At 36.7% G+C, this 20,274-nt stretch overlaps 2 protein-coding genes across 3 annotated transcripts in view; one reads left to right on the top strand and one right to left on the bottom strand.

Annotated features, from left to right (window-relative positions):
- The first annotated feature begins 386 nt into the window (after window positions 1-386).
- The window catches only part of LOC139973029 (fibrinogen-like protein A), a 141,235-nt gene continuing 121,347 nt past the window's right edge, over window positions 387-20,274 (top strand). The window contains exons 1-5 of one of the 2 annotated variants that reach the window (XM_071979378.1): window positions 387-549; window positions 1,157-1,202; window positions 2,292-2,455; window positions 2,884-3,151; window positions 4,367-6,211. In XM_071979378.1, coding sequence (XP_071835479.1) covers window positions 469-549; window positions 1,157-1,202; window positions 2,292-2,455; window positions 2,884-3,151; window positions 4,367-4,620 — 813 coding nt within the window. In that variant the 5' untranslated portion in view covers window positions 387-468 and the 3' untranslated portion in view covers window positions 4,621-6,211. Of the gene's footprint in view, window positions 550-1,156; window positions 1,203-2,291; window positions 2,456-2,883; window positions 3,152-4,366; window positions 6,212-20,274 lie in introns of those variants that run through there. The other variant, XM_071979377.1, reaches the window with a different exon arrangement.
- LOC139973024 (uncharacterized) lies at window positions 12,559-19,994 on the bottom strand. Its single transcript, XM_071979370.1, has one exon. It carries the CDS (start codon window positions 17,827-17,829, stop codon window positions 14,725-14,727), a length of 3,105 nt encoding a protein of 1,034 aa, XP_071835471.1. The 5' UTR covers window positions 17,830-19,994; the 3' UTR covers window positions 12,559-14,724.

Here is a 20,274-nt window from a genome sequence, read left to right as displayed (position 1 = left end):
AATAATGGATAAGATGCCCAATATTTCCCCTTCTTGTTTGCCAGGTTTCAATATTATCTGCTGTTTTAAGCTAATTACTGAAATGCTCTGCTGTCAGCTTAGAATTACTGTACAAACTTCTCTGGGTGGCGCCCTCTCTTTGTCTGTTTTCGATCACTAACAGAGTTGTCTAGTTTATGTTTCTCCAACTCTCTCTATTACAACTAAATCCGTCCGCGTGTAATTTCCTGTCATTCCTTGTTTTTTTTTTAATTGTTCCGTTTAAACATTTCAGCAGTTTTTACTACAATCAATAGATATAATACCATTTTCATGGAAAGACAGTTCTCTGTTAAAGACATTAGAAGTAATCCCTGTAATTAAAGCTACGGTATTTAAATACAGCTGAAGGCCGCTTAAAGTATTTAAATTCGATGCTCTTAGAATCCCTATAGCATTTGGATTGCTAGAAGATAGCTGACTACAATCATGGCGTTTCATCGAGTTTTCGTTTACGTTTTGGGCATTTTGCTGATTCATAATGCTAGTTGCGAGTGCCAACAGCAAAGGGTAAGTCAAAGTCTTTAAAGGCGAAAAACAAGTTACTTAATTCTGTTTCAAGGGAACGAGGGGATGTGGGGCGGAAAGAGTAAACAGGGAGGGCAGAGGAACGGAAGAGGGAGTAGGAGGTGATGGACGTATTCTATAGCTAAGAGTGAAAAGCTGTAAACAACAACCCACTTGGCTGACAGATCCATGATAACCGCAGCGGTCATGCTAAGTTCTGACAACTTGTGATTGATATTAATTTGAAAATCTGTCTCGGCGATTAAAGGTTCAAATTAAATTCTTTTGTGATCCCCTATTAACTTTTGCCTGGTAGAACCAAATGCAGGAAAATGGTTATTTTGATTAAATTACAATCTTTTTCTGAGTTATTCGGCCCGATTAGTTATACTATCCTAGGACACAGCAGAAGTTGTCTGAAACATTACAAGTCATAGAGTAAAGTCACCATGCCATTAGAGAGAAGCGTTCATTTGGCTGATATCAAGAAAACAAATTTGACTAGAAGCTGAACATTTTTTGGTTTATGTTTTTGGAAACTAACATTTACTGACGAACATTTTTGATTAATATTAGTTTTGTTTTTCACTGTTAAATTCCATGCATATAGAGAAATGTGGAAATGACTGAAGATGGGGATCTAACTGTCAGTACTGGTTAGTATTGTGATTAAATCTATATTAAGTATTTCATTGGTTATTATGAGGTTTTATTTTGATAACATCCCATTACCGTAAACGAGAAATGAATCAGAAAATCATATTCTTCCTTCCTGCGTATAATGTGCACATGAGATATCTTGTTTTGTTTCTAATTAAGTCATAATTAAGTCATAAACGTTTTTCATTCCTAACAACCACCAGACCAAGATTAGCTAATATTTAATGAAAATGTTTACATTTTATACTCTCGTTTAATTATGGTTACGTCATTTGAAAGTTGTAGCAACATTAGCGATCCACCGACTTACAAGAAACATATTATTTGGGCTTCACTGAGATTTTGAAAAGTTAGTAATTGTGGACTCGAAGAAAGTTTAGATGAATTTAAATCGAGATCCATGGTCAATGTTTGGATCGTATCCTAAACGGGGTCAACACACATTGATTACGAGTGGGAAATACATGGGGATTTATAGGGGTAGGTGGATAAGATTGTAACCCCTATCGAAGCAGTGTTTTTAAAAGAAAATCAAAACAATAATTTGAATAAAAAACAAGGGTGATTTATTGTTACCAAAATTCAATGAAATCCACCCGGTGACACAGTATATGAAACTTTGAACACTGTAATGCAACAAAACTATGAAAAAAGCATGTACCTTACACCGGTATTCAGAAAATAACTAGGAATTCTGAAAAAAAATTGTCTTTTGTTCAATTTTTGTGCATATTTTATTATATGCGGTAGGCATTTGAGTCAATATAGAACCTATTTGAAGCTATTGTACCACAGGTTAACATGGTGAATAATAATAATTCAAACAATGCTAGTATAGTGTTTATAAAGATTGTGTTTTCAATTTTCGAAGAAGTAGAAAAACCAGTCGACACGAAGATAGATTAAAACCTCATGAATAGTCTATAAATTAGAGGACACAATAAAATGTAAAAACTAAATATAAAATAAGTGGAATATTTACGTCGAATTTCACTCAATAATGTTAATAAACAAAGGGTATTTGTGAATTACTCACTTCAGTCTTTGATCAGCTTACGCAATCACATTAAATTCTCACCAACCAGGAAGCGAGTACCCGAGAGATTGTTCTGAAGTCCGTGACTATCTCATGAAGTTCTCATCAAGATTTTATACTATGAAGTCTGGAGTTTATCTTATTCAGCCGGACGATGCTCTAGAACCTTTCCGTGTATATTGTAACAACTCGATAGATGGAGGGGGTTGGACTGTAAGTTCAGTTTGAGAATTTCTCTCTATTATGTTTGTCAATAACGCTAGCGGAACCAGCAATATATGTAGTTATACAATTCATGTAATTTCAACCAAAGATTTGACAGTGTATATATCGTGATAGTTAACGTAAAACATGTGTTTATCTTACGGCTATAAACTTTAAAGGTTTTGGTGGGTATTGCAGAGGAGTCGGGAGCTTATGGGAAGAGGTGGGATTCACTCCTAAAAGATTGTTCACCCCCAGGCTGGATTTAATACCCTGCGGAATAAAGAGTTTGAGGAGCAGTCAGCTGTTGGTGACCTTACTGATGTCTGACTTTATATCGGGTGACAGGCAATGATGTAAAATTACAACTGTACTTAAAATGTAGCTTAAAGTTTCACGTTTATTCAACCGCCTTCTCAATGAATCCCATTTGACAGGTAATCCAGCGTCGAGTAGACGGATCCGTAGATTTCTTCCGTAAGTGGTACGATTACAAACATGGATTTGGTTTTCTGAACGGGGAATTTTGGTTAGGTAACGACAAAATCTCTCTCTTGACGAATCAAAAGAAATATGAGATTCGGATTGATATGAATAACCAACACGGCGTTCCTTACTTTGCCAAGTACGATCGATTCCGAATCAGTGACGAGAGCAGTAAATACAGACTGGTTGAGCTCGGACAACACTTACCTGAAAGTACATGTTAGTATTTTGTGCTTCTTATAGAATTTATTAACTCAAACAATGATAGGAAACCCCTTCACCATGACCCTAACGTTATATCATTTCATAATATGTTAATAGTTTCAACAAACTAGTTTTATCGAATATAAGAAATTAATTGCTTTGATTTGTACTCCGAGTTTCGAATTATTTAAATACTTATATGCTTATTTGATCCCAGGGAGTAAGATTACTGCAGAGAAATAAATTGTGTTCGTTCAATTGTATAAGTCTTATGAAATAATCCATACTACTTGACATTCTGGATTGTTTAGTTATTACTGGTCAACAACTCAACATGATTGGTTAGACTGAAAACAACAGAAAATTTAGCCGACTCGTGCTTCCTTTAAGAAGCAAATCTGCAATACAGGTTCATTTATATTAATATTCGGACAGGTGAACTTTTTTTCGGATGATGTTCTTGGGTTATTTCAGTGGCTTATGTTGATTGAGTAATACAACTATTGACATTGTCTGCTTCTTTAGGTCAAAACCAGATCCATGTAGTACTTTTTGTGACGAAGATACGATTTTTGTTTTCGAATTTGGTGATATTTTGTGGATAAAACTGGCATCAACAGAGTGCATGATGTCACCACGGCAATTCAGCTGAAAATGTCTTTTCCCCCTTTACAATAATTAACTCCCTAATTCACAGAGGAAAATAATATTTCTACAAGAAAGTTGCTTTTTAATTAAATTCTAAATACAGAGAATATTAACAGCTAAACACAGATGTGTTCCAAATGTATCACGTTTCAAGGATGAATCAACAAGAATATTATAAGGCAGGAAAGTAAAGATTTTGAAGCACATTTGCAATAATGACATCACAAACCTTCAAACTTCGATAAACTCCGGAGAAGAATCGAGGGTTTTGCCAGTCGAAACAGGTTTTATTCAATTAACCATAACTTGAGTTTGGGACCAAAACAATTGAAATGTAGTTTTCAATTATCAGTGTGGCATATTTCTCTTTTCCATATTAGTTTCTGCCATCGGAATAACAATTTGCAGAAAGTTTTACAATTAACCATTTTATTAGATTGAATTTGGCAAATATACTTTGAATACATTTGCACGTCTCTCTGTACATAGATTGATCACGTTTCTTACTAACTTAATTATACCTAGTTTTATTTACTTTATTAATTCTTATTAATTTGGTTTTCATATTTGGTTTTTGTACAGGCGCAGACTCATTTGCAATTCACAGAAATATGTCCTTCACAACGTACGATAATGATAATGACAATGACCTTAGTGGTCCTTGTGCCTTGTCGCAGGGTAGTGCCTGGTGGTACAACCGATGCGACGAATGTGATCTCAACTCTCGCTATTTCTTTCGCACTGGTGACTGGTGGGATGCTTGTATTGAATGGACTGGCCTTCCGGGGGGAAACTGTAATCTGAAATTCACCGAAATGAAAGTTAGACCTCTTTAAACTTCACCCCACCACCGCCCCTTTTCTTTCTTCGATCCCTTTTAATTGCGATATTGATTTGTACCTGATGTCCTTTATGTTATTAACTAGCAATACTCGGGCTTCTCCTCACATATGGTACATTACCAAATCTCTGGTGCATTTTTCCTTCATATATATCACAACGTTGCGCTTAATCAACGTAATCAATATTTAGATTTGGTATTCATTTCTCATTCTGAATCAATCTAGTAGCACTATCTGTGGTTAAAAATACTGTACTGTTGATATTACGATTTGCAATGATCCAATTAATATTCGGCATGCTTAAGTTTGTATCGTTAGGCCATGGGGTATCTTCTACACTCACTTCCCCACCCTTAATCCGGTGCTTACTCACTAAGTTAACGAAACATACCATGATCTCTTCTTTACCCCAGCCTCCCCTCTTATCATTCCTGCTTGACAAACACGTAGTATGCTGATGCTGTACGCTGCTAAACTGATTTATGAGCGTAAACGTCTATAGAGCTTATACAAGCAATAATAACCGAAATATTGAAATCATTAAAACAAATATTACAAAGAAGCAAAGAAATTTTTATTGCTAGAACTGGATTCGAACCAGTGGCGTTTGGATAACAGACACAGCGCACAACCAACTGGGCTATCCAACCCTTAGTTGTTTGAAATCCCCACAGCCAGTTCTTTGATGTGGGTGCAAGTCAGGAGCCACAGTACATTGCTACCGTTTAACAAGGGATCACGCCTAAGTTTCTGTCGGATTCATGCGAAAAGATGCAGGGGAGATATTACATTAGAAATTCTGTTTAAATATATCATGCTATATTAGGGAGTCACCATCTAATGGCTGGATAGCTGAATTTGTGAAGCGATGTGCTTGTAACCCAGTGGCCACTTGTTTGAACCCCGTTTCTAGTAGACATAACAAATTATTTGCCCTTTATCGTTATCTAAAATTGCAGTGTTTTCCGTTATGCATTTAGTTTTATAAGTATATTAATAGTTTGTTTTGTAATCGAACTTCATTCCCCAGCGGAGGAACGCGCTGATTTAATTACAGCTAGTTTACTTGCACCATCATATTCCCGAGATTATATTATGACAATCAGCATACATTATTTTTCATAAACTTTGATCCATTTTCAAATTCGTCCCGTGGATATCCTCATTGACCCCGAGCCCTGGGTCACCTATTATCCCCTCTCGCCTGGCCTTAACTCGTGCCCATTTTGGATATAAGATTGCGTATTAAATTGTAGAAGCAAATAAGACTACGATCTTTTTTTCACTTTGTGGAAATATTGCCTCAGGATCAATGACTTCATAAATATCATTTTATCAATTTTGTTTAGTACAATTATTTTGTTCCACCTACACCTATTGCTAACAATTTTGATATAAGAAAACGTATTATGGATTGTATATGAGTGTTTGTTAAATATTACATTTGATAGAAACAAATGCATGTAGAGTGACTTAAATTAAAATGAGACCGTACTTATGTTCTGTTGACACAAAGATGGACTCGAGGTTGAAACATTTATCTCAGAATTTAAAAAAAAAAAAACATTTGGTGTTAAGGTCATGATATATTTGATTCGTAAATTGCTAGAATAAATTGTTAACACGGGAAGACTTAATTATTTAATATCTTATTTTTATTAGAGGTTTAGTTTCATATAAGAAATATGCAGTACGTTGTCGTTTCACAGTGTACGACAACACACTCGATTACTTTTGGCCCTGCACCAGTTCACAGCGGCAAAGTCTAAAAAGTACCCCTTTCCATACATTAGGAGTGCTGTTTGTTTGGTAACGAAAAGTACCTTTCCCCATACATTTTGATGATGGAAAAGTGGCATTTTGTTATTTAAATTTACCTTTTATTACGAAATTAAGACAGTTGTTACACGAAATTGTTGGGAGAGTTTAGGTTATCTTGACTTGTCTCCTCAAGAAACAACTACCGAAGCCGCCCTACACCCTCTCACACCCCAGATTGCACTCTCTCTGATCCTTGAGTACCTATTGAGTAAACTTTGCTCCTTCACTTAATTCCATTCATTTATTACACCAACCGTAACTTTTCAGGAATCTATGCGTTTCAGACATTTTTTTTTAAAATCCAGGAAACCTCTCGGCATATTCTTAGAAGTTAACTCTTGGGTTAATTGAGACAGTGTTCCATAAAAAGGAAATTGAAAGGCAATTGGAACGAACTAATGAGGAAACGATCTGTCCTGAGTTGAGTGAAGGCTTCATTTCCTCTCAAACTAGGTTATATTTGTTAAGGAAACTTTTACCTTGATTTCTGTTGTTCTAAGTATATATATAAGAGGATATTTTAAGTGTCTTGTAGAAGAAACGTATCTCATGTCAAGGTAATACAGGAAGTTTAGTACATTGGGAAAGGATTTTTATGTGGGCAAAATGACTGATAATTTGAGAATCTATGAAATAAGTTACACGAGGTGGCATCAGCATATTTTCATTGTAAATTTACACTTTTTGGGGGTAAAAGATATTTTGTTTTATAACTATGTACTTGATATATCGATCTATGAAGAGAGATATTTGTTAAAATTTGGATGGTAACATCAGAATCAGAGGACGAATGATTTTAAACCTGTATTTTATTCTGATATATTTCATATGATATGTTTGGACGAAATTATTGGCGAAACCTTTAAAGTAGTCTGATTAGTCTAGTCAATCATTATTCATAGGATTGTATGTTTAGTATTTTCAGTTCGTGAGTCCTACTCAGTAGTAACTGGTCATAAATGTAACACATGTTAAGAATTATAACACACATCAGATTTAACTGATTAATTGGTACACACCTTTACCAGTTTTAACCGATAGAGCCCTGAGAATCGGCTGAGTTAGGCAAACACTTGAAATTATCAACTGGCAACTGAAACTTAGCATTTAATTAGTGAATAACACACGTTTTTCCTTACCTGAATAAGACAGTTGATAAGAAGATAATTACTAAGTTAACTCTATGTCCAGTTTTTTAGACTGCGTTTGATCCAAATACATGGCTTGGTCAGTGTCATACAAGTAACATCACAACTCAAGATATAATATTGGTCAAGACGTTGCTAATATATTACTACATGAATTTCGATTATGTCCTTAACGTTAAATAATCCAATTGCTCTACAACTATTTAGCGAGGGCGTGTTTACATTGAGCTATGCATTCCAAAGAAAAGTCAGCCAAGAAAGAACCTGAGCACGAAAAACGAAACTACTTTATTGATTCACTCTCAACCCCAGTCCCCTTTACATCGAGACTGTGACTGTGTGATCATTGTCATATGTTGAAAGACGAGTCCCCTAGAACAGCGGATACTCATACCTGGTACAGCAACTACCGTTCATGTCCCACAACCGTGCATCAGTAATTACTACTTTGTGTTCGTAACACGGTAACATGTGTTACAAGTGGCACTGTAACAACTGCAAAGCTGTTCACTTGTTCGAATGTAAGACAAAGAACTGCGCGACTGGACAAGGAGTCTAAGAAGATGAAAAGGCCTACGAGATGAAGTAAAGGAGGTACGGTACCGACTGATTCCAGTTCACACCTCTCTTTAAATTACTCCAATTCGTCATGCCGAGAACGAAGAAAGGACTAAACAGCAACAACTGTCCATGTCCCACAACAGTGTATCAGTAAGTTTTCCTTTTTCTTGTTCGTAACACGGTAACACGTGTTACAGGTGGCACCAGTAGTTAATGTACTAAAGCCATGAGTATCAGGTGCCGAGGAACGGAATAGATACTACCAGTTTCCCTCAGTATTAACTTCAGAGGATGTGAGGGCGCAGGACTAACTTTAACAGCACCAGCGTATATGCCTCGCTTTACGTAAGTTGAATAAGATCCTGAACGAGACTACGCAAAATGCAGTTGATACTAAAACAAGAGTAAGCCTATAAGCCTACATGTATATAACAAACACGTGACATGTGTTAGCTATGATGGGTCCGGTTATATCATCATCTTCCATATCGCGCTTTGGTGGTTCAATTTACATGATGTAGGGTTGGAACCCCACCAAGCACTCACTCTAACAACCTTCCCCGGCGAGTAATCTCTGACACTCTCCATTTTTAATCATTCATTTCTAAAGTTCTGTATATCTCCAGTTATGATATTTCACACCAATTGAACTTCAAATTAAAAGAAGATAACGATAATGTCTAACACAGTTGCTACATAACTTAGTTTTATACATTACCTTAAGGAAAAGGTTAATCTTTTGTGCAGATTTGTACTCCATTAATATGGTATGCTATCGCTGCAAGGGTGTATCTTTAGTCATAATTTTAATTTTCATACGCCATATTCTAAGACACAAAGAGAAATGAGTGCTAGTAATGTTTCTTTATTGATGTTCCGTTTTTCAAGGTATTCAGTTTTAAAAATGTTTTAACCTCCATAATGCTCCTTTAACGCTATTTTAAATAGATTATGAAGTCGGCTCCTCATCCCAGCCTAAATCCTACTTCATGTTCTCTTAGATTCAAATAGCAGAGCACCCTTGAATATCATTCTACATCATTTGCCCTTGACAATAGTGTAATGCAAAGTAGACGTTTGATTCGTAAGTTCTTATGTATTTCTGTTGAATGTTGTGTTGTACCCGATGAAACGATTTCTTAGAATAAGTGGTCCAGCCAATTTCATTGATGAGCTCCATATGTTTAAAGGGTCATTCCTCCCTTGAAGAGTTCACAGTATCGTACTGCAAATGGCCGATATAAAGCTGTAAAACTATGCTGTCAAGAAGGCGAAGTATGCACTTCATGACTGCCACAGATACAGACTAATGAACAGGGACGCAAACATATGTACCACAAGGGACTCAGAACACCCATTGACAGACATAATATTAACCCACAATATCATATAGGGGCACAGCACAAAGCCCTTCAAGAGAATGCAACTTTTGGTAGACATGTTATTTTCTTAGCATTTTTCTTAACAAATCAGCCACTTGCTAATAACATAATTCATATTCCTTGGATATGCAATAATAGAATAATTATACAAAACTTGAAGGTTAATTGGAGTAACGTCTACAAATCTGAGGCCAGAAATATATGTGCGAAACTACAATGTCAAAACTTGTTAATATATGCTATGAATTTTCCAATTAACAAGCAGCTGTCGGGCGTGTATAACATGATAGTTTGTGATAAAAGTTATTGTCATTATGAATTTAATTCACTCTGTTTTAGATTGTAATGGATTGTGCATGGGTGAGGGATTCACAGCGGTACAGCCCTGGGTCAAATCTGCGTCCACTGGAAATTTTGATAAAGAAAAATATTCTTCTTTTTAATAGTGTAAGTAAACATGGCTGTGCCTCACGATCACTTGAGTGACGTCATGGCATTAAATAAATATAATTGTGTATGTCATACACAGACATCTATTATAATAATTTCCATTTAATTTATCATTCATTATATGCCCTGTACGTTTGATGAGAGACTGTTAATGATTATTAATGCTGACATTTCTATAGTACTATAAAACTAAGGAAGTTCATAAACCTTGTCAAATGGACAATTAAACTATATCAAATGTTTGTAGACGGCTTGAGTTCATAAACTACATATTAAACACTTGACAACCACTTTATCATGGAAACAAGCATGCCAATAAGGTCGTCATTGCTGTCGAGTATTATTACGATAAGGCAACCAGAATTCGTTAACGGTTACATGGGTTTGCGGAGGAGGGTGTTGGGGTGGGGGGGGGGGGGGTGCTAGCATCGGGAAATACCTACAGTAATATATTACCATATAACGGTACGGTAACAATAAAGCATCGCATAAGAAAACATAAACAAAACGTAAGGATTGACCACGTGCGACTCACGCTTCCTATTTCCATTGCTGATTTTCATACTTGATCAAACCTATGTTGTTTATAGCTATACTGTTTAGTGTCAAAACACTATTTTCTGAATCGGGAGGAGCTGAGTGCGGTACCTGGATAAGTACTTTTTTTACGGTACGCAGACGTTTTGTCCAGATAGTCACGCAAAATATGTATCTACAAATATATTCGAAGCGATTGGATCTATCCACACAGTTGAAAAGGTAATAATATGCAAACTTTTCCATTACCACGATTAAAATGTATAATTGACAAGTAATAAAATATCGAAGTTACTGGGGGTAGCCTATGTTGTAAACTGTATATGATACTATCTTCTATGAAAAGTTACCCAAGAGAGATCGTCGGTACGAAAACCAAACAATTTAATCAATTTACAAAGCCAACCACCCCACCCACCCCCACCCCTTAAATTGAGAATGAGCTCGTACAATCCTGATGATGTTACGTCATGTGAGTTTAGCGAATCACTTGGAAAGGGAGTAGAACCACACGATTTGTTTTTTATTCTCGTTTCTTAAATAATCCAGGCGAAAATGTGTACGTCCCATAGTATGCATTGAAAATGTAATCTTGTAGTATTTTTACCGGACATTTGAAGTATACGTTTAGTATAATTATACATCGGTCGTACAAGTTTACCCACGTCGAACACGGTATCCAATGCATTCCTATTAATAAAGTATTTTAACCCATTCCAAACCTGTAGAAATTAATTGGTCGGCCCTCTCGGGGAGATCTATCGTACATTAAGCTATAACTTATATATAACACGGGAAATGAAGGTATTCCATTGAAAACGTTAAAATAGGGTGGTTGGCTATTGCAAGTTTAAAACGTTACCGGTACCTTGTGGTTCATTTATGAAGGATTTTCGCCCTCTCATTGCTGATATGAGGTTCTGTCAATTCATTATCCATTATCATACATTGAGTCAACAACTTCGAACGGGAATAAATTTCAAGCCAGGCACATGACGCTTACAAGACATTTATGTGAGTCGTTTTGCGAGTATAGAAACAGTGGTATCCTATATGGACATATATCATACGTGACAGATGTCATGTCTCAGTTCTGTAATGTTCATTATCTTACTCAATTTCCTTTGCGGTGTAGGAAGACATACAGACCTTCTTCCGCGAGAGTTTCCTGTTCAGTTACTCACCGATAGATGAGTGTTTATGTCAGGTCTATATTTACCAGCGGATACTTAACATGTCGTGACACATCCTTTCAAACCCTCAACACTTTTCACGCCGACAGAAGTAAGGAATTGGTGTGCTCCATACAGAAACACATTGCAATAGTTATGCACCGTGACATTAGACTACTTAATTCCTGGCAAGTTACAATACACTCACAATACTCACAATACACTAACAAAACTATCTCTAGTTCGAGAGATGAATTCGGTGCTTGCCTCTGAGTCAATTCTTACAAATTTAGGTCTACTTATAGACTGAATTGTATCGCTCTATTATACTACAGAGTATCTGGCATAAAACCCCCTTTGGTAACGGTCACTTCACTCCTAAAGCGTCATCACAGTGTTAAAAGTAGATACGTATTTCTGTTTGTAGTTCTGACAACATTGAAATATGTAGAATGCTAATATCGATGGTATACCATTTGTGGATGAACAAGGGGGTGGGGGTGGCAGAGGGGGCCGATGGATTGAACGGTTGGGAATAGGTTAGTTTCTGCGTCTGACGCCATCTCTTTTATCTAGACACCATTTTGAATTATTCAACTGCAACGTAATGTTTCAAGAAAATCTAAACCACAACAAAGCCTAAGCAACTTCAAACCCCAGCCACCCCCCATCACCCGCAACTCAAACTCCCCATTTGTTAATGTTGTAATAATATAACACTTTAGACAACGTAGTAAACATTTAGCTAAGATATGTGTTGGTGAAACTGTAGGAACCACATTTAAAAGAGGTAACTGTGGTAAATGATGTACAATGGCCAATCATACCCTACACTTCAAGATAGTGAAGGAAGAAAATGTATGTTTAACAATATAGGTTTTCTTCTTTTGTATATAACACATGGTATGACATGTTAAAGCAGTTGCATAGTATGTTTGAATTATAATATTCCTTTGGCACTATATGTCGTTCACAAGTGAAAGAAAGATCCATGATTGATAAATTAAAATGAAACTTAATATGAAATTAAAATACATGCGTCGTGAACATAAATTTCTGTGATTCGATTAAACCACAACCAATCCATAAAGGGAAAAAGCCAATTTGACCAGATTAAATGTCTAGTTGGAGTATATCAATCTCCTCGTGAATATAGCTTACACTCAGGTGCGTAGACAGTCTTCATGGTGCGAGGGGGCAAAGCAAAATATGTGTCCCCTTTTAAAGAGTTAGAGAAATTAAGAATTAATTAGCACTTACATTGATATGTTATTTTTATGACACCATTATAGGTTCTACCCTTTGTTTCAGGTTGGAATTTAGAGGGGCCAGGTGAGGGGGGGTGGATGGGTATGCAACTTTGCCGACGTTCCTGTTGGGGCTCGTTCTAAGAAGATGAAAGAACTCTCCCATATCATAATTTTTGCCGAAATGCAAAATGCAAAATATAGATGGAAAATGTTACTATCATTTCAATTAGTTTAACTACAGTTGCCAGTGTATATGCTTTTTGTGCATGTGCAAGTTTTTAGGCGTTCCCGTTTCGTCCCTGAATATTGCTATAGACGACCCCATCCCCACCCTACCCCTACCCGCACTTTAGCTACGCCACTGCTTACATGGTTCGTAAAAATGAATTGGATCTACCTTACAGCTCAACCTGAGAGTGCGTTTTTTTTTACAGTGGGAAGATGGTCAGGATCTTATGGTAAATTTCATGAATTATGTACATGTGGTTAGCTGTTTAAATCGAGATAAACGATACGGAGTTGATCCGCTTTGAAACAATCTGTTATGGTTTGCCAATCTCCTTTAACTTAGACTTAGGCTAGGACTACTAAATCATTTACCAATCAAAGCCGAGAATGAACATAAAACTGTTTGACACGAAACCACTTATGAAAGGTTTGTACACTGTTAACGTATAAACATGTATATTCATATTTACTAAAGTTTATATTTATAAAATATTATATTTCGACATATCAGGCTATATATATATATATATAATTATAATAATAATAATATCATATAGATTATACGATTAGGTTATAAGGTATGAATAACGTGTCGGAGCTACGAAATGTCCATGAACAATTATTGAAAATTTGATTTACCTTCATTTGTTGGAATGTGATAGAATATCTTATCTTTAACATTCTGAGCACTACTCGATAAGTTTAGACAAAATTGCAGACAAAACGATAATAAACAGATAAAGTACTTTAAAATGTACATTGCGCCGTATATGGTTCCTTACCACAAATGTGATAACGAATCAGTTTCTCTAAATTTTACGTCACTTCCCATTGTTTAAAATTCCTATCATAAATATTGTATCTGATTCATATCCAGCTTTGGTTGACAAGGAAGAAATCTGAAACCTGCTGCCATTAATAAGTCCTTTATGTTTTGTCAAATGAGAACGCAAAGCTGAAACACCATACACGATGGTGGTTAGACTATAACTAAATTCAATCTACATTCCATGAATATTTCTATTTTTATACACATGTCAAGTGAATTAACAACGGATAATACAATGGAAATGGGGACCTGGTACACACAGAGAACACAGTAACTACTAAAAATCTTTAAGTTCTGTACCAAAGTAAAGACAGGATCGTGCTATGAATCGGTAGCATGTGCTATTAGGATAACAGTAAGAACTGAGGATATGTGTAATTCCAACAAATCCAGTTGTTGGGATTCGTTGGGATTACACATATTTTCAGTTCTTATAGTAAACCTAGTAGCACAAGCTACAGATTTATCAGATTTGTCAGCATAATCCAGTGTTAACGTTGGTTCAAAACTTTAAGATTTACAGTAGTTACTGTAATCTCTGTGTGAACCGGCTAAAATGAGCAGATATAGTTGAAGCTAGAATCGGATTTGAACCAGTGACCTAGGCTGGTTTACAAGCCCTACGGTTTACCAACTGAGCCACCCAGCCCTTATAACGGGTGACATTTTCTTCCCACTTCTCATATCATATCTGAATGGGATAAATACTCAATAATCGGTCTAAACACATGTTTCAGAAGAGACATTGTTTGCATTCGTTTCTTTCAATGTGTCGATATTGCCACGCTTAGCTGCTGGCACCGAATATAGTAATTTTGACCAAAATAATGGATCTTTCTTTTCTAAATAAGTATTAGTTGAGATGTAAGCTTTGATTTCCTTATCCAATGTAGATTTATTGACATCTTCCATCATGATGAGAACAATTCTACGACTGCGATCACTCAATGCCTGATGGTGTGATTTCTTAAACTCATAAGAACACCACTCACTCTCCAAGTAATTTTTAGAACACAGTATTAAAATCTTGTTACTATTCTCTATAGCATTAATAATATTGGTTGCGATACATTCACCTACGACGAAATCTCTATGATGAATACAAAGTTTTCGTTTGTTTTCTTCACTTTCCAGTCTCGGGATGAATTCTTCTAGAACAAACTGCCTATCCATGCTACTGAAAGATATAAAAGCGTCAAATGTTTTCTCTTCTTCCCCGTTACTATCATTTCTGTCAAATATTTTCACACCTGTCTTTGTGTATATGAGGACTAATATTTCCAACCGAAATTTGTAGATGAAACCTAAAACAAGTGAAGTAATTGCAGCAGCACAAACCCCAACAAGAACAACTATAACCGAGCTTGGTTTCGGTCTGTCAGAAGGGGGAATCACCGGGTTACATGTCACTGTTTGCTCTTGCATCCAATCGTAAAGTTCAGTTTCGTTCAAAAATGGAGCACATCCTATTTCTGCAATATCGCTAGAGAAACTCCTTTCGGGAACAAACGCTACTTTTACATACCAATCTGTTAAATACAGCAAATCACAAGTGCAGTTGAATGGGTTGTCGCTAATCGTTAACAGCGATAAATTGTGTAGATTATCAAAGACTCCTTGAGAAATTGTCTCTAATTTGTTTTGGTCAAGTTTTAAAACTTCCAAAGAAGAAACGCTTAGAAAACTGTCACGATCGATGTCAGCAATATTGTTTGACGATATATCAAGGTATTTCAACTGAGACGAGGAGATGTTGAACGTACTGGAATGAATCACAGTAAGGTTATTACCACGTAGAGATACTTCGCGTAAACTATGCAAGTTATGAAAGGTGCCGTCCTCTATGGAAGAAATTCGATTGTCTCCCAAGTCAACGTTGGTAAGGTCAGGCATATTGGAAAGTGATGTCGAATCTAATTGGGTAATCATATTTCCTTCAAGATAGAGAGTATTGACCCACGAGCCTAATCCGTTTGGTATTGAAGTCAGATTAGCATGCCGGCAAACAGCATAGAAATGCCCGTTTGAACATTGGCTGAGGCACCGACAAGGATGGGGACATAAATCAATGGACGAAACATAGGAGAACCACCTCTCTGGATCATGTAGCATTAGGTCTATTTTATTCTTGCCGTATAGTTCTGTCTGGCATTCGAGAAATTTCGCTTGAACGAAAAGTTGGTTTGTCAAAAAGTAATTGCCAGGCCAGATAATATCGTAGTAATATTGCAATTGCCATATGTCTCGACCAACACGAGTAAACACATCCCTAAACATGTCACAGTTACATTGGAGTGGATTACTTCGTATGTCCGTTGAAAAGGGATCTCGTGGAAGTTTATGATAAAGGTCAACCTCCCAATTAACATTTGAAAGCTTGGGGAAATTTTTTAACATATTACCCTCTAAATTCAAGTTTTTCAAGGTACTTATTCCGTCAAATGCTTCTCTGTGAATATTTCGAATGGCATTGAATTCCAGAGATACTTTCTCGAGTGATTTTAAATTAAAAAATGTCCTATAATGCACTACCGTAATGTAATTTTTATACAAATCTATAGATTTCAGATTTTCTAAGTTACTGAATGTGTACGCCATAATGCTACTGATCTCATTGTCTGATAAATCAACGATTTCAACATTTTTTAATGTAATGGTTCCGGTACTTTGAAAATTCGTAAAAAGGGGTGGAATTTGTTTAAGTTTGTTCTTCTTTAAACTTAAATGTTTTAAATTGTCGAGATTTGTAAATACTTCAAGAGAAAGATTAGATACTGCACAGTTGCTGAGAACAAGTTTTTCGAGTTGGGTTAGTCTATCAAAGAAAGGAATTATTTGTAGTTGTTGGTTTCCAGCTAAAGACAGACTCCTCAGATTTGTCAAATGTTGAAATGCCAACAAGTCAATATCCACAAGCAAGTTATCGTCCAATATGAGTGTTTCCAGCTTATGGAATGATTCTAACTGTTGAACAGTTATATTAGAAATATTAGTCATAGAGATTTCAAAATGTTGGAGATTTGGCATGAAAGTCGAGATACGTGGTGGCAGCGAGTCTATGTTTTGACTGTCGTAAATTTTAAGGTGGGCAAGTTCTGTCAAATTTTGCATACTTTGAAAATCGCTGTTTTGGAGGGTAACAAACTCAAATTCTATAGTTTGCAAAGCACCAAGGTGTTGAAAAGCATTCTCTGGAATCCCCGTTGAAAAATTAAAGCTAGAAAGTATCAAATGTCTCAAATTTGGCAGGAAAGTGTTGCTAATTTCGCTCGTGCTTTGAGGCACAGGACCTATAAATGCCCGGGGATATTCCGATATGCTAACTCCTGCTTCGTAGTCCTGATAGACATCTACGGTAACAAGGTTGGTTGTTTTGTAAAATACTTCATCTTGCATCTCCTTTATGACAGCGTATGATATATTAAATTCTATCATAGATGTTAAAAACTCGAGATCTCCATTTTTAAGTTCCAAATCGTTACAACGGTAAAGACGCAGAGATTCCACAAGCGACTGTGAAGTAAGGAGATGTATACATTTAAACATCTCAGTGGAGTTAACGTCTCCCCTTTTGCAATCGACATTTAAATTACATCTGCTTCCTTCCGGAGCTGAAGAAGAGGGGCCGTCTATAGGGTAATATCCGGGCAGAAGGTATGAACATTGCCCCTCCGTGCGGGTATATGGAAAATCAGTTCGCCATTTACAGTCCCACTGCTGTAGACAAATCGTTTCGTTGACCATGCATCCACCAAACAAGAATATATTCAACAAAAGGAACAGAATGGTAACATTGCAATGCCAATGAAGCAAAATCGACTTCATATTTATAAGAAAAACACTGTACTATATATCCGCTTTGATACACTGAAAGATGATGCGTATGGTATGCTTTATATCGTTATCGTTACCACTAATTAACTATAACCTCCCAGTTTTCGTTTGAGCTTGCAACCTGGGAAATATGTATCTTTAAAACGTGAAATCATTCAAACAACAGTATCCAAAATTGACGAAATATGTTGATGTAATAATCCATAATTCGAACAGAAAGACGGCAGACGATACTGGATACACCTACACGTACTGCACGGAACAATAACTTCTGTGCATACGTAACAATAGGTCACACAATTTCTAGGAAGTTACATCAGTAGATATATATAAAAGCAAAGCAGTGTGCCTCTCAAAGTCCAAAAACTTAAGTAAACAATTATGCCTCATTTGGCACTAACCGGACACGTTATACAATGATAAGTAAACAATGGTAGTCTAATGTTTCCAAAGTTCCGTTGTTTGCCTCCAATGAACTGATTTCTTGTAGGTTTATACTCTGTATAGTTACAACACGGCGGAGGAATTGGAATCTATGACGCTCGTGAATTTACTAGCAGGCCTAGCGGTCCAGTCGGAGCGTTAATGACCATTAAATTCCATTAAACTGCGTGGTGATAGCAGTGAAACATTCTGTCACGGTTTGCTCCAAATACTGAGTTGATGATTACAGCTAAACCAAACTGTAGTTTATTCCGAGAACATTTCAAACAACTCCTTAAACGATTATAGTATTACATGTTAAACACCAAGTAACCCATAACCGGTTCACAGCTTCCACATACATGCATAGTATACTTCCATTTAGTGACTTTAAATATCAACCCACTGTAAAGACGCGAAGAACGAGATTTGTGTTGATTGAATAAATTATACGGCTGCATCCTGTATGATATCCAGTGGACACGTTAGCCCATACCGAACCGCAACAAATCACAAACAATACACATGCTTGGATAATTCTGGGCTTTTTCCTTTTGCCCTAGTCATCAGCCAGGTATATCCTCTTCTTCAGTTTTTCAAGTCAGTAACCTAGTTCTAGGAAGATTCTCGAAACAATGACCATTGTGCCTGTTGGCTATATGCCTGTGTTATTTCTTAATTGCGAGTTTATTACACACCGATGAAAACCTCTGCCACAGTTAGTAGGTTCACAGCACAGATATGGAACTGGATAGTCGAATAGAATATTCTGGCCTTCTTCAACAATAGCGTATTGGCTCCACAACGGTTAACAACAGCTCTCTCGGTATCGACCTTTGATCTCGCTCTCTGATGTATGTTAGTCACTCGAAGAGTCATTTTTGTTCCTGCCAAGTAGGCCTTCCACTACGACACGGGAAATTACTACGAGGAACTACGTATGAAATCACCAATCACTGTAGTTGTTGGCAGTTACACCAGAGAGTTCCATAACAACTCCCTGATTACAAAACCACCTGTGTGTTAGCATGGTGACGAAACTTATGGAATGTGACCTGCGATCTCACCTGACATGACGAGAAACTGTGCCCCTTGGTTTGGTTGTTTACCATATTTCCGAGACAATATTTTATAGACCATATTTTATCACATGTGTTGGTTGATTCGAAGAGCTGCATTTCTGAAATGGACTGCGGAGCTGCATTGTATATATGCGTATCTATTTAGAAGCGTTGTAGTGAGTCATATTAAAGCGGGTAACAGCAGAATATCACCCAAATGCGGTTTATTCTTTTCACAGCAACAATGTCCTTCCGCGTCCGGTGATGCTGTCTAACATGTTTTCATTGCCAATGGAGTTTATGTTACCCATGATGTACTACATTTTTATTTGACAATCAGCACCTTTACACGGGAAGTGTATAGGGTTTATCACAATTGCAATACAATTGATTTTCATCAAATTGTCTTGGAAATACAAGTGAAGGAAATTTCATGACCAGAATGATGACAACTGGAAAGGCCTCTGGAAAGCTTCCAGATTGATCCTTTAATATATACCGGGTAACCCCTGTACTTGATTCCAGCCTAATTGCACCAAGAATGTTGGAATTTCCCTAAGGAAATGTTCTAAATTTTGTAACGAAAAATGAAAAGTTAATGTAAACGGGTGTTAAGTGGGGACTCTACGAGGTGACTAGTAAATGTTCATTTTCAGTCCCCTAACATGAACAATGTAGCCATATGACCTTGACCCTGGACGGTGGAGCGGGAAGGGCAAGGGGAGGGGTGGAAGTGGTGAGACCAATATTCTCGCACAAGTCAAAAGATAACTGGAGCAACAACTAAATTGGGGGGGGGGTAAGTAGAAAGCTATCGAAAAGTGCTGTGGTGGGGGTAAGGGTGTGGGGGGGGGGGTTGTAGGGAAAATTAAACCGGTGGTCAGTTTCGATATCTTTGCCAGACGAATTTTTCTTTTGTTAATGCTACGGTAGCTCAGATGGAAACAGAGAA

Source organism: Apostichopus japonicus, chromosome 9 (assembly GCF_037975245.1).
Source record: "Apostichopus japonicus isolate 1M-3 chromosome 9, ASM3797524v1, whole genome shotgun sequence".
In the NCBI taxonomy this organism is placed as follows: Eukaryota; Metazoa; Echinodermata; class Holothuroidea; order Aspidochirotida; family Stichopodidae; genus Apostichopus; species Apostichopus japonicus.
The sequence above is the reverse complement of the archived record's forward strand: the minus strand, read 5'-3'. Positions and strand labels throughout refer to the sequence as shown.

Excerpts from the sequence above, each read along its gene's own strand:
- LOC139973024 (XM_071979370.1), bottom strand. The coding sequence starts at position 17,829 with ATGAAGTCGATTTTGCTTCATTGGCATTGCAATGTTACCATTCTGTTC.